Here is a 13,025-nt window from a genome sequence, read left to right as displayed (position 1 = left end):
ACCCTCGATAGAAACTTTAAAACTTACTGCAGTGTGTGTGTGTGTGTGTGTGTGTGTGTGAGTGTGTGTTTGTTTGTGCGGGGCTTGCAGGCCAGGACTCTCGTTATGTGAAACTGATACTTTTGATGTGAACTTTTCTTTCACAGCCTTGTTAGCTCAACTCTCTGTACACTCAGAGCTCGTCTGCTCTGAGCCTGCTGCACTAAGCAAATGCTTCAGGGACAAGGTTAGTGGCTCCTGTTACTCTGTGACTGCTGAAAGCCACGTTCCACTAAAAATGTTTTTGTGCCAGTTGCACATGGCTTTCAACAGCATGTCAACTAACAGTAAAATTGGAATTAATCTTATTATACTCGTTCACAAAACACTTGGGGGTTTGATTTCATCCATTTCACAACAGCATTTAGGAGATGTATTGTACTCAGGGCATATTATTCTGATATCATACTTTATCAATACTCAGAAGTAAACCATTGTGAGAGCTGACAGTGGCCAGAGTGTTTTAGCCAGAGAGGGTTTTAAAAGCCAACATGATGTCAAAACAAAAAATGTTTTAATATTTAAATCAACACTTTTCTTGCGATTGTATTTGCAAATGTGTTTAAACACACTTGAGATTTTATGGTTTTTTTCCACTTTAAATCTGAGGAAATACTCAGATGACTCTGAAGCTGTTCGGTGTGGTCGACCACTTTCCAGCCTGATTTGGGAACAATCCCCTTATTTTAAACATGCAAGTCAAAGGAGGTGACTGCGGATTTCCATCCAGTTATGTGACAAAATATGTAATAGTGTGTAATAGTGTCAATTCACATTTCCACAAACTGTTGCAGTTTTACAGTAAAGACTCAAAAATAGTTCTCTTACTCTATAACTACAAAGAAGAAACCAAAGTTTTGATTTATCAATAGCCTGGGATTTGACAAGCCATAATTCTTTTTCAGGTTAATGAAGATACAAACCATGACACACAACAATTAAAACATCTCATCAAAGAGAGTACATTTGATACTTCAGCAGGTCAGTTTGTTTTTGTGGTGGTGCTTGTTGTTATTTCTATACTCTATAGACTCTTTATGAACAAATTCACCCTAACATCTCAGGAACACTCCCAGTTTTCTGTGTGAGCTTGAATGGCACCATGTTGATCCCTGAGTCCACGTGTTCAGATACCCCACAGTCCTCCAGTCTCATCACAAGTCAGATTTCCAAAACAGCAGGAGTCTGCTCCCTCAATGGTATCTGCAGTCACCAATCTACATCTGGTTCTGCAGTTTGTAAAGTGCCTTTAGGTGGGTGCAACAAGCATCAACAGGCATATTTTTGACCCAAGAGATGCCATCTGTATTGTACTAAATAAACAGGATGTGGAACTGTTCAGGTTAAATCTCCAGGGACATCTTCAAACATTAATGCCAATATTTTCTCTCTGAGTTTGCATCTCTTGGCCTTGTATCATTTCCTGTCTTATGCATACTGACTATAAACTGTATATTAGAAACAGATTTGATGAATCCAGCGACAGCCATGTGAATCTATCTGAGGTCTCTCTACCTGCTTGTTCATTTCCCTGCCAGCTCTCTGCAGATGACAGAGTCAGCTAAAAGTCTGAAATATAAAAATGTAGTGCGACCGGGGCAGAAGGCCAAAATGGAAGTGCCAGCTTAGCAGAGATATAAACTGTCCCACGCTGCTCCGCGCTGAGTGATGCAGTGACAAATGTGTTGGGCAGGGCGGGTGGGGATGGCTCACAGAACGGACGATGACACAAGCAGAGAAGCACGAGGGCACAAAATATCACAGAAGTGTTTGTGGGTACAGTGATAGTTTGCCATGCCTTCCCCTTCTGGTCGATCACATGCCTTCGTGGTGAGATTGACCTGTTTGGATTGCTGACATGGGAGGTGCGCTGCGATGTGAGATGAGATGTAACGTGTGGACATGTGCTCCGGTGCTGTAATTTATCATTATGTGAGCCTCATGGTGCCCTGTTGTATCCCTGCCTCTGAACCTTTACCTCTTCATGGGTTTTTTATTCCTGCTAGAATGTCTCAGCAGGCTCTATGATTTTTTTCACCTCCATTTTTGTGTGATATGGAGTATCAGTTCACAAATTTCTAAGACACATATTCTTACCTTTCATCTTTTGACATAAATTGTGAGGATCCACTGCTTCCACAAACAAGTTTTCAAGGAAAATTCCAAGGTTACATTTAAAGGATGATTCTACAGCACTTCAGAATACCACCTGCATGCTAGCTGCTACATTTATCCTAAATAAACTGTAATTAAGTATATTTGTTTCAACTGGTGAATGATTTTGCTTGCTTTCCCAAACCAATCAAATATTTTATTGCATCCTGACATCATAGTTCTTAAAGAGCCTAAAAGATGCTTCTTGCTGAAATATTTCTGTTATATATTTGAGTTCTCACCTGATTTTTCACATACTCTGCACCGTTGCTTACATATTATTTTATTTCAAAACTCTCAGTCCACCTGTATTTCATTTGTTGTGATTATTGAATAAGATTAGTTTTATGTCCATCTCTATTTAAGCTGGCAAGTCATGAGAAAAAATCATATTTAGAAAGGAAAAAGAAGGTTTCAGCGAAGCAAAAGTTATAAGCATAGCAGCACATATTCCAAACTGTTTGAAAATGCCATTTAAATTCATCCAGTCGTAACTAGCATGGCACTAGATTACTATCAATGAATCATAGTACATGGACCAATCAGTCACATAAACCAACATAAAACGAAGAAGCTGTTAGAGCAAAAACAGCCACAGAAAGACCACAAAAATATATCAAATAGACATGATTAAGAAAATGCACATAAACTTTGAAGTGATGGTGAATTTATTCTTTTTATTGATTCTTAACTTTTCTGGTGAATTCAAGCAGTATTTAGTTTGTTTATTTTCAACCTTAGAGTTATATTTTTGTCCGATGGTAATTTTTCAGTTATTAAGTCATCAAGTATTCTCAAGAAGTCTTCCAACTCCAGTACAATTTCCCATCTTCTTTAGGAGATTTCAGATCATGCTGGAACTATTCTGATTTTTCATCTTTGTGGTTTAAATCTCATCATGAACTAAAACTAGTCATGAACTCCATTCACTGATGAGTTCATTCGAAAACTCTTTTTTGTAAAGCTTGTTTTGTAAAGCTGATATCAGGAAGTGTCCCAAACAGATATTCAGTTGTCTGCATTACATGACCTGAACGTCTAAATTCTTCCACACATTGATCATCTTTATGGTCCACTCTCTTATTCAGTCCCAACAGATCAGATGTGCTTTTAAGAGACAGTATTTCTCCTGGTTTATCAGTATTTCAAATAGATCTTATTCAGTCCTTAGAAATTAAAAAAATGTATACATTCATGTTGTGACGACATGAATGTATACAATTCAATGTATACAATGTCTTTTTTTCCCTTCTTTCTTAAGTGTCCCCCACTTGGCAGCGATCGCTTTGCGTGTCGCTGTCATGTAGTTTACATTTTCACCGCTTGATGGCGCCATTGAATCATTTTCCACATTTGCTGCTGGTTTTTCTGACCTGAAATGTTCTCCATCCGGTAAGCTGCCATTTCTCTTTTCTTTTTAAATACACTCTTAAATCTACACCAGTGAAAGGTGGTCACTGCTGCAAAGATAAAGCCTCACTTTTACCTGTGTGCTGGTAGAAAAATATTCCAGCTCACTGAACGGTCTATGATCTGTTTCAGAAACTTCTGCACGTGAAAACAGACCAGTGTAGATCATTGGAATTTAATGTGTTAGAGCTTCTGCACAAATTAGTAAGATCATTATTTCCTAACTGTTTGTTAAATGATGTCTTTTGGAAAGAGTGGAAGGAAAGCGACGCTTTTTCAGGTCGTTGAGTTCAGAGAGACTCGTGGTTATCTGTGCAATTCTCTTAAAAAAAATATATATATATATAATTTTTTACGTTGAGAAAAATGTATTTTTTACCCCCAAATGAACAAATCCCAGGATGTAAAGTGTTAGTTTCATTCTGGTCAGAGGAAACAAATTAAATTGATAAATAAAGGAATTTAAATCTGTGTAAAAACGTGCGAAGCCGCGCGCCACTGGCTTTGCGTTTTCTGCTTTGCACGGAAAATCAGCTCTATGTAAGCTACAAATTCAGTTTATCATCGCAGTCTTCTTATGAATGTAAGGATACCGAATAAAAAACCGTAACACTGAATTTATAGTTGTAAATATTTTTTGCCATAACATTTAAACACTGACGAAACTCATCAGTGTTACTAACACTGACCTAATGAAGACAACGGCAATAAGTATGATAAAACAATGAATGATAATAAGATAAATCAGTGTATTTTCTCTCTTTTCGGTGGTGAACATAAGATAAAAAGTTGTACATATTAATCAGAGTAATTATATTACATATATATATAGGAAATGAATTATTACAATTTTTTATTTAATTAATTTTTCAGGGTTTTAGTTGTTTTTTTTAAGCAAGACTAAAAGTTTTAGAATAGCTAACATTTATTTTTTTCTGGAAAAAAATGTTATTCTTGATGAAATTTCAAAATAAAGTATTTGAGATTGGTAAACATATTATGTGAGGAATAATAAATACTGAGCTTAATTTCTAAATAAAAAAAAGCAGAACAGATGTGCAGATATTTGTTTAATGTTCGGCGTATCAGTTGGAGTTGAAGAAAAATCCAGAAAGGCCACAGTTGAAAATAAAGCTATTTTATTGTCAATGCATTCAACATGATTAGATAAACTATCAAGTAGTAAATTTCCGCAAAAAGGAAGAAACACTGAAACTATTCCCCACTGACACAAAATATTACACTTTGTATTTCAAATAAAACAAATTATTTACATTGTAATGTATAGACTGCATCTTAAATCAATATCATTTAATATTACATGCACTCTGAAATATAGTCTGACATAATATCCCCAATTAGTGTCCATATTCACCGTAGACAGGAAAAAACTTGCTGCGTTGTAAACTGTGACATGTGACTACATTTGTAATTCATTTCTATATTTGCATTTGTGTGATATAAAATACAACTTACTGTACATTTACACATATTCAAATCTTCCCTTATTCTCAAATTTCTAAGTGCTCCATAAATAGATTAATTTTCAAGTCAAAATGCATTTGCATACACTCCAAACATGACATTTTGTACAGAGGAGAAAAAGTAAACAGACCAAAAGAGATGTCAAAAGTGAAAACAAGTGCAAGGGGTGCTTTTGTGTTTTTAAGTGGCCTATCTCATTTTGGAGAACTTAAATCCAGGCAGGTTCTTAGTCCTTTCTTGTGGAACAAAAGTCCCTACTTTGTTTGTCTTAAAAAGTCAGTTATGGGAGGTCATGTGACGTGACAGGTGATGCCGCTCCCGGAAGGACTCGTTGCATATGGGGCACTTGAGTTTCTCCTCACGCCGCCGCTTGACCAGAGGCTCCATTGAGAACTCCTTTTTGTGGTGGGATCGCATATGGTAAACCAAGTCTGAGGTCATGCGGAAGGAGGCATTGCACTTGGCGCACCAGTTCTGTGCCGGCAGACACAGGGAGGTGAAGGAGGGAGGCAGCAGAGTGAGGGCCGAGGGCATCTGAAGCTGGATGGGTCCAGAGTTCTTGGGCCAGAAGGCAGTGGCGTAGACAAAGGGGTTTTGCTTACCCATGCTACCCGGCACCGGGCAGTTGGCGCCCAGTTCCGCGCCCTGCAGCTTGGCGGCAAGATGGTCGGCCTGATAAAGTCTGTTGGAGGAGATGGCTTCGCCCACTGCTGGGTGGCAGTCCAGCAGCTTTGGAGGCATCACCAGGGATGAGATCTGTGAGAAGGAGCGGGACGGCTGGCTGAAGGCACTCTTCCTCTCTCCTCCACTGCCGCTGCCGCCACTTTGCTGGCTGACGGAAGTGAACGCACTGCCCAAAGGTGAGGTTTGGGGCGGCTGCGTCTCCGAAAGCACCTGCCTGATGTTCAGGTGTTTCTCTGGAGGGTTGTTGCTGGGACGACCTCCATCTTTGTTTTCAGAATTGGAGCTCTGGAGGTTCTTGTTACCACTGTGGTGTTTGAGGTTCTGGGGTGACTTCTTGACCTCTGTGAAGGCGCTGCGCTTGGCCTCTCCAAGCTCTGTTGAGCCTGGCGGGGAGAAGGACCTGTGGTTCTCCTCCAGGCCATACACTCCTCTGTAATTCTGCGCAGAAGTTGCAAGCTCATCTTTAGACTTGGTCTGTGAAAGACCGGATCCTCTGCACTCCCGTTCCTCTATTTCCGAGAACTTCCTCTTTCGCGAGCTTTCACTGCAGATCTCAGCTTCCTTGTCACTAGGCGGGCTGGTCCGGTTGTTCTCTAGATCCCTGGCCAGGTTGTGAAAGTCTGTAGAGGGTTTGTTGCTGTCCTGAAGACTGCCGTAGCCTTCGGACCGACCCAGTTTTGGGCTGGTCCTGGTCGGGGTGTTGTTTGGTCGCTCTGTGCTGTCTTTACTCGGTTCCTCATCGGCTCCGGTGATGCTTTGCAGTCTTTTGGTGCAACGGAACCGCAGATGGGCCAAAAATGGGAACTCAAACTGGAATCGTTGGCTGCAATCAGGACAGGAGTGGTGGGACGAACCTAGGAAGGAGGAAAAGGGAAAATTACTAAACTGGCATGGATCTGAAAGACTGCATTCTTCTTAACCATGAAAACAAAAAGTGGGAAATGGAAGAACAAGAGTATAGAAAATAGGAAAAAAGAATGTGCTTTAAACACTGTGTTAGCATCCAGATAAATGATGATTTTAGCAGGCTCACCTTTGCTCTTGGTTGGTGCTCTGCTCGAGCTGAGCAGCAGCAGGTCGATGAGGTCTTTGCTATACCAGACCAGCAGCTCCTCGTCCTTCTCGATGCGACGCAGCGAGCGGTAGAAGAGCTGGCCGTTCTTCACGTAGGCCTCGAGGTTCTGTTCCTCCTTGTCCCGGGCAGACTGGACCAGTCGCAGCCACATCAAACCCTCAGAGGTGCTGTTGGCTGCGGAGGTGTCCACCTGTGCAACACATACATTAACATTTATAGTTACTTTTTAGATTAGAACTACAATTTATTTTTTAATTCAAGAAAATGATTTGGAGTAATACTTTGGCTTCAAGGCCTTATTTTATTTTATTTAAAAAAATAAAAAATTCTGCATTCATGAAACAGGGCAGTTTGACATAACTTTTAATTTAAGTCTTTTTCTAAATAACTGAAATGATTTAAATGGCTTCATAAAGAATCGGTTGACAAGGAATATGAACAAACTATAGCTATAAATACATAAAATAATTCTATAAAAACTGTCATCTGCACAGCAAGAAAGCCATAGAACTGGAGAGCTGTAAATTTGAGTTGTTTCAGGCCTGTTTGGCTGCTAACTAAAATAAACTGAATATTGCAAATTAGAAAGTGGGATAATTTAACGAGATGGAAAGTATGTAGGGGTTTCACAAAGGGAAATGAATCTCCTGCTCACCCTGAATATGTAAGGTGCTGTGCGTTTGTCGGTGGATTTCAGAGCTATGAAGGCGATGCTGTCATACAGCGACGTGTGGCTCAACACACAAGGCCCGAATATGGCGTTCTCTGGGATGTCGCACGTCGTGTAGACGCTCGTAAAAATGTCCGTCAGACACTGCTGCACCGCTTTGGCGTCCCCATCCCACGCCAACTTCTGCGAGCTGGACTCCTCCATTTCACACTGCAGAGAAACGGAAACACTTTACAATCTTCGATATGTGGATCGAAAAGCAAATACATAGATACAATAATGATACAAAAATCAATAAAAATACACGTTTTTTGTGGTAAAACTGCTTCTAAAATGATCACTCACAGGAAATAACTAATAGAATTGAGATGAAGTGATTGTTTAGTGGATTTCCCCACCTCTGTTCCTGCTCATAGGAAATAAATCAATTCTCAGACAGATAGGCTAAACCAGCTGTCTTTTTTCCCTTTTTTTTCTCTTTCAGGGTTTTAATTTATTCAAACCCGTCATGATTTCCGGACGGCATCAGCATACTGATGACGTTGTTTCCAAATTCTGTCATTTAATGGCAAAAAAAAATTATAATTATTATTATTAGTAGTAGTAGTTTTAGTAGTGGTGGTGATGGTTGTAATGGGCTATTTATTGTCTAACCTTATGAAAGCAGGATACTATATATTGAATCCATTTTTTAAAAAAGGGATTGATTTAGATACAATATAATAATACAATAATACAAGTCAGTAATAATACAATAAGCCCACATGTCTTTATTATTAGTAGTAAATTTATTAACATATGTATTAATATAAATTTATATTTCATAGTGAATTAATATTGGCATTAATAGGCCTCTACGAGCTCCCCGTCATCTGTCTGTTCTGTAAATGTTATCATTAGCGGCATTCAAAGCGAAAACTTCCCGTAATATTCCTTTAATTTTCCTAAGTGGCTCTAAGAGTCCTGAGTTTAACAATGTTCCAATTGTGCTTTAGAGATTCTGTATTATAATCAAACAGGCTGTAATTCACACGCTCCTCCAATGGGTTTCTCTTTTTCTTCGTCTAAAACTGTGTAATAAAGCCACAATAGCATCTTTATTCTTTGCGCCGAGCAAAAACAATAAAGACTGCTCCCTCAGTTGGAGCTCGTGAGGTCCGTGCATGTCTAAATGGAGAGAGCATGTCCAATGGGTTTCAAGTGGACCGTCAAAGTCAGTGATTTCATGTCAGCCAACCTTTTTCTCCTTCCTACAAGCGGCAGCGTATGTTGCCTCATTACCATAATCCACCACTTTCCCCTCTGAGACTGTAATTAAAGCAGCACGACCGGTTAATTATTTCTTTTCTCCCTTTCTAACCTCTGAATGTGTGTGTTTATTCCCTCCTCTCGTCTCACATTCTCTGACGTTAAATACAGCTGAGTGTGCACGGAAAGCTGCACCTGATGCGCGGTGGTGAGCATGAAACATAATAAGGAGAAAATAGAAATAAAAGTCGCACCTATGTCGGTATTTGCAACATCGTAAATCTTAAATCGATAAAAATCATCCTTTTGTCCGTAGTTTAGGATAGACTACAGCATCAGAAACATAATAAAGCAATAGAACAACTTTAAATCGATCATTTCGATGCCTTTCAGCCGCAGCAGGCATTTATTTTGATGCATAAGTCTCCCCTTTGAGGTTGGACGCATAATAAATGCCTACGAAACCGACCATGATGCGGCTCGTGCAAAATAAAAGTAGCCCTCTCGTTTAAAAAGTTAAACGCTTTTTTTCTCTTTTTTTTTAAAGTTTAAGTAAAAGTTAGATTTTTTTTCCCATGTGCGCACAATCAGGGGGTGTTTTTATTTGGTTCTGAAAACTGAAAGGCTGATATCAACAGCTGCAGACGGAACAGATGTTAATATCGGGAGCAGATGAGCTGTGATCTCTTGCTTCGCGGCAGAAAAAGAGAAGTGCATCCCTGCTTTGACTTCTTATTTAGATTTTTCCAATTTATTTTTCATTGTTTTATGTAGGGAAAAGGAATTCTGTTCGCCTTGTGTCAAACTTTTGGAGCGCAATGATTCGGAGTTTTTTCTATCTTGCAAAAAATATTTTAACGGCTCGAGAAATGTTCTGGAACAAAATGCGCGCCGCGAGCCTTCCAAAGCTCTCCAGGTTGAGCTACGAGCCTAAACGACTTGCTTCCGGTACCACACAAACAGAACCCAATTCCGTTAAGAGGAACCGACACGATGGCCGAGCAGGTGGATGAAAAGCACCTGGCCAGGCTCCAACAAGTAAAAACGGGATATTTGCAGGTTTATAAATTGGGGGAAAGCAGACGCACTCCCATTCAAACCCACTTCGGGTGGGGGGTGGGATGGGGGAGTTTAACCCATCTGCTAAATCAGTGCCAGTAACAAAACTGCCCTAAATCAGTGCTGTGACCGAACAGCGGCGGCACTGAAACATCTGCGTTCGACCCCCCCTCCAACCCCCCAGCCCCCCCCATCTCACCCCCACCTCTCTGCTCTGCTGTGGCTGCATGTGCCGCACCAAACACCCTCAAAACCCTCTAAAACTACCCAGACCACACACGCTATTTTATTCCACAAAACCTACCTTTCGGTCGATGAGAAGAAGGGGCAATAATCCACAAAAGACTGGAGAGCGATGCTATGACTCAAAACCCGTGTGCAGCCAAAGGGAAAAAAAGAGAGACACGGAGAAAAAGCTCCAAAACAGGCAGGAGGATGCGATGACGGTGATGGAGGTGATGTAGATGGTGATGCGCTCCCGGTCTGCTCCGTACAGTATCAGTACATTCCCCCCGGTGCCGTGAAACTGACAGGACTGCTGCTGCTGCTGCTGCTGCTGCTGCTGCAGATTCTGGCCGGGCAGACAGAGCCGGTCGGATAAAGGGAGACAGAGAGTGAGATAGAGGCGTGCAGATGGGGCCCGATGCTCTGGCTGACTGGCACACAGACACACACTTTTTGTTTGCGGCGCATAATCTACCCAATGAGGCGTGTCACTCTCCGTCTCCTCCCTTTAACTCTTCACTGGCCGACTGTCATTTGATGCAATTTATGGACGTGCAGGGGGATAAAGACCCCTCTCACCCCTCCCATTATTATTGTAATTCAAATGACAATAGTTGGTGGTTGAATTGGAATAAAGTGACATTTATACAGGGGATGTTCGGAGGCAACTGAGAAGGAATTAAAGCTTCAGAGAGACTCGAGTCAAAACTAAATATTTTACAGTATCATCAATAACATCATAATTATTTTTGTCATTATTATTATTGTTGTTTAGAAGTTCAAACATCTGATTTTAACCCCTACAAATACAACTTGGCTCTAAGCCCGCTGTGCAACATTAGAAAAGATGTTTCTAATTCATGCTAATAAAGACACCTTTTTATTGCATTTTAACACGCAGCTCATGTACTTTTCGCTGAGCGCAGGACACTTTGAGCACCAGCCTGCTCTACGCGCGCACAGAGCGGCTGGACATCCCGGGTATCTCACAGAGGATCTCAGCTGCTGCCGCTGCCTCTCTCTGTACTGTGTTCAGGTTCATTTAGGGGGCGCCAGTGTATAATTTGCATTGAGCCAGGGGCTGATATCTTAAGGGAAAATAGATAGAAACTGCAGGTCATTTGCGGCTCAAACTCATTTGGGGGCTTTGGCTCTGCAAGGTGGCAGAATTCTGTACACTGAAATGTAGTTTAGACTAGACTGACGTCTTAAAATCAAGCTGTTTGCTTACTTGAATCTATACTGAGTTTGAATGTTTCATTTGATTGCATTTTCTTAAAAACATGCATGTGATTTTTAAGAACAATGAGGCATTCAAAAAGGATTTTAGCAGTTAATAACAATAATTAATAACTAATGAGGAACATAGAAGTCTCATTATCAGTATAAATGTGTGAATCAGTGACACCATAAGAATTCTGCCTACAGTGTCAATCCTAAGACTTTTAACTCCCTCCATTAACACAGTACAAAATACTGAGCTGCTTATTTCTATCATGTAAAATTAAAAAAAAAACAAAGCAGAAATAAGGATCTCATGTCATAAAACATAATTTATTTTCTGGATCAGCTTATATTCATTGAAAAAAAGGTCACCTGTAATAATACAAGTATTTAATCATTTCTGAAAGGCAGAATCTCAGTGGGTGAGACAGAGATGATGGTTTTCAAAGTGGCAATCTTCTCCTCCTAGTTGGTTTGTACTGATGATGAATTGCAAAGTAGAAAAAAAATAATACATATATATGTGTAATAGACACATGTATCTATATCCTTATATATATAAATGGTGGGGAATGTATGCTCACACAAAACAGACCAATAAAGAATAAAACAGAGTTGTCACAGTTTGCTGAGGGCTACTGGTTTCTGGCCCTACACTGTGTGTCGAGAGTGAAAAATCGTATATTATTTTATAATCATTCGGTGTGTTTATCTCGTCTGCTGAAAAATTGCTTTAGAATGTATTTATTTGCAAACTTCTGTGCAAAATCAACTGTCTGACAATGCAATCAATGACAAAATAAAACCCAAAAACATTTTTATTCTCTGTGTTGAAAACATTTTTTGGGATTATTGAGCCTAATTTGACCAAGATAAAAAGGCTGATTTGTAAATATATTTTTGTCTCTGTGTAAACTGCTGTAAAATAAACGTGTTAACAAAATGCACTTAATCAGGAGTTTTTTTTCTTTTGTTCATTTCACACTAAAATCTGCACAAGTGAAGAAAAGCACCAAGCTCATGAAAATATATCGCAGTGCAAGAAATGTGAAGAAATGCTCACAGACAATGAGAGGGAGTGTGGGATGCTGCTGGGGGGGTTGTGTGTGTTTAAAGACAGACATTCACAGCTGTAGGAGCAGTGACTCCACAGCATCTGGATTCTTTGACAGCTGTATTGTGTTCTGATCCTCTCCCATTAGTCCATTTTCACACTGTATTTTCATTGTGCAGTCAGACAGTCTGACATTCATATGTTGAAATGAAAATCAGGAAAAGCAAGATGTAAGGAAATTTTCAGATCCGACACAAAAAGAACACAGATTTTCTCCAATAAAAGAAAAGGCTGTTTGGTTCTGCTGTTAGTGATGATATAATCCCAGTGATGACTCAACATACCCAGGAATCTGACTGATTTATTACCCTTAACAAAAGCAGTTTTTGTCAGTATTTCACACTGCTGAACTGTGTCTGCTGTTCACTACCTATAGCTGGAGATATTTAGCAAATCTCTGGACTTATTGCTGGAGAAATGTAAAGCGTCCATCCCAGTGTCCATTAGGTGGGAGGCTACCTTGCTTTTCTGCTCTGCTCCAGTCGACCAATATTAAGTATCAGCTCTGCTCAGATTTGAAATTCAAGAAAGCATTTCATTGGATGCAAAATATTCAACAGCATTTTAATTTTTTTCTCGTGAGAGCGGGCGGTGAGGATATGAAAAAACTCTGGACTGCCATGAAGAGTATCTACACA

At 40.0% G+C, this 13,025-nt stretch overlaps 1 protein-coding gene across 1 annotated transcript; it reads right to left on the bottom strand.

Annotated features, from left to right (window-relative positions):
* Positions 1-4,799: 4,799 nt before the first annotated feature.
* prdm8b (PR domain containing 8b) lies at positions 4,800-10,464 on the bottom strand. The gene is made up of 4 exons (XM_072386918.1): positions 10,129-10,464; positions 7,503-7,727; positions 6,806-7,037; positions 4,800-6,626 (listed from the first exon to the last, which is right to left on the bottom strand). Exons 2-4 carry the CDS (start codon positions 7,719-7,721, stop codon positions 5,365-5,367), a joined length of 1,713 nt encoding a protein of 570 aa, XP_072243019.1. The 5' UTR covers positions 7,722-7,727; positions 10,129-10,464; the 3' UTR covers positions 4,800-5,364.
* Between the last annotated feature and the right edge of the window lie 2,561 nt (positions 10,465-13,025).

This window comes from Leuresthes tenuis, unplaced genomic scaffold (genome assembly GCF_036924035.1).
Source record: "Leuresthes tenuis unplaced genomic scaffold, fLeuTen1.0.hap1 SCAF_6, whole genome shotgun sequence".
NCBI classification, from domain to species: Eukaryota; Metazoa; Chordata; class Actinopteri; order Atheriniformes; family Atherinopsidae; genus Leuresthes; species Leuresthes tenuis.
The sequence above is the reverse complement of the archived record's forward strand: the minus strand, read 5'-3'. Positions and strand labels throughout refer to the sequence as shown.

Coding starts and splice junctions, on each gene's coding strand:
- prdm8b (XM_072386918.1), bottom strand. CDS start 7,721: ATGGAGGAGTCCAGCTCGCAGAAGTTGGCGTGGGATGGGGACGCCAAA. Junction 7,038..7,502: donor CAGCACCTTACATATTCAGG/GTGAGCAGGAGA, acceptor TGTGTTGCACAG/GTGGACACCTCCGCAGCCAA. Junction 6,627..6,805: donor AGCACCAACCAAGAGCAAAG/GTGAGCCTGCTA, acceptor CCTCCTTCCTAG/GTTCGTCCCACCACTCCTGT.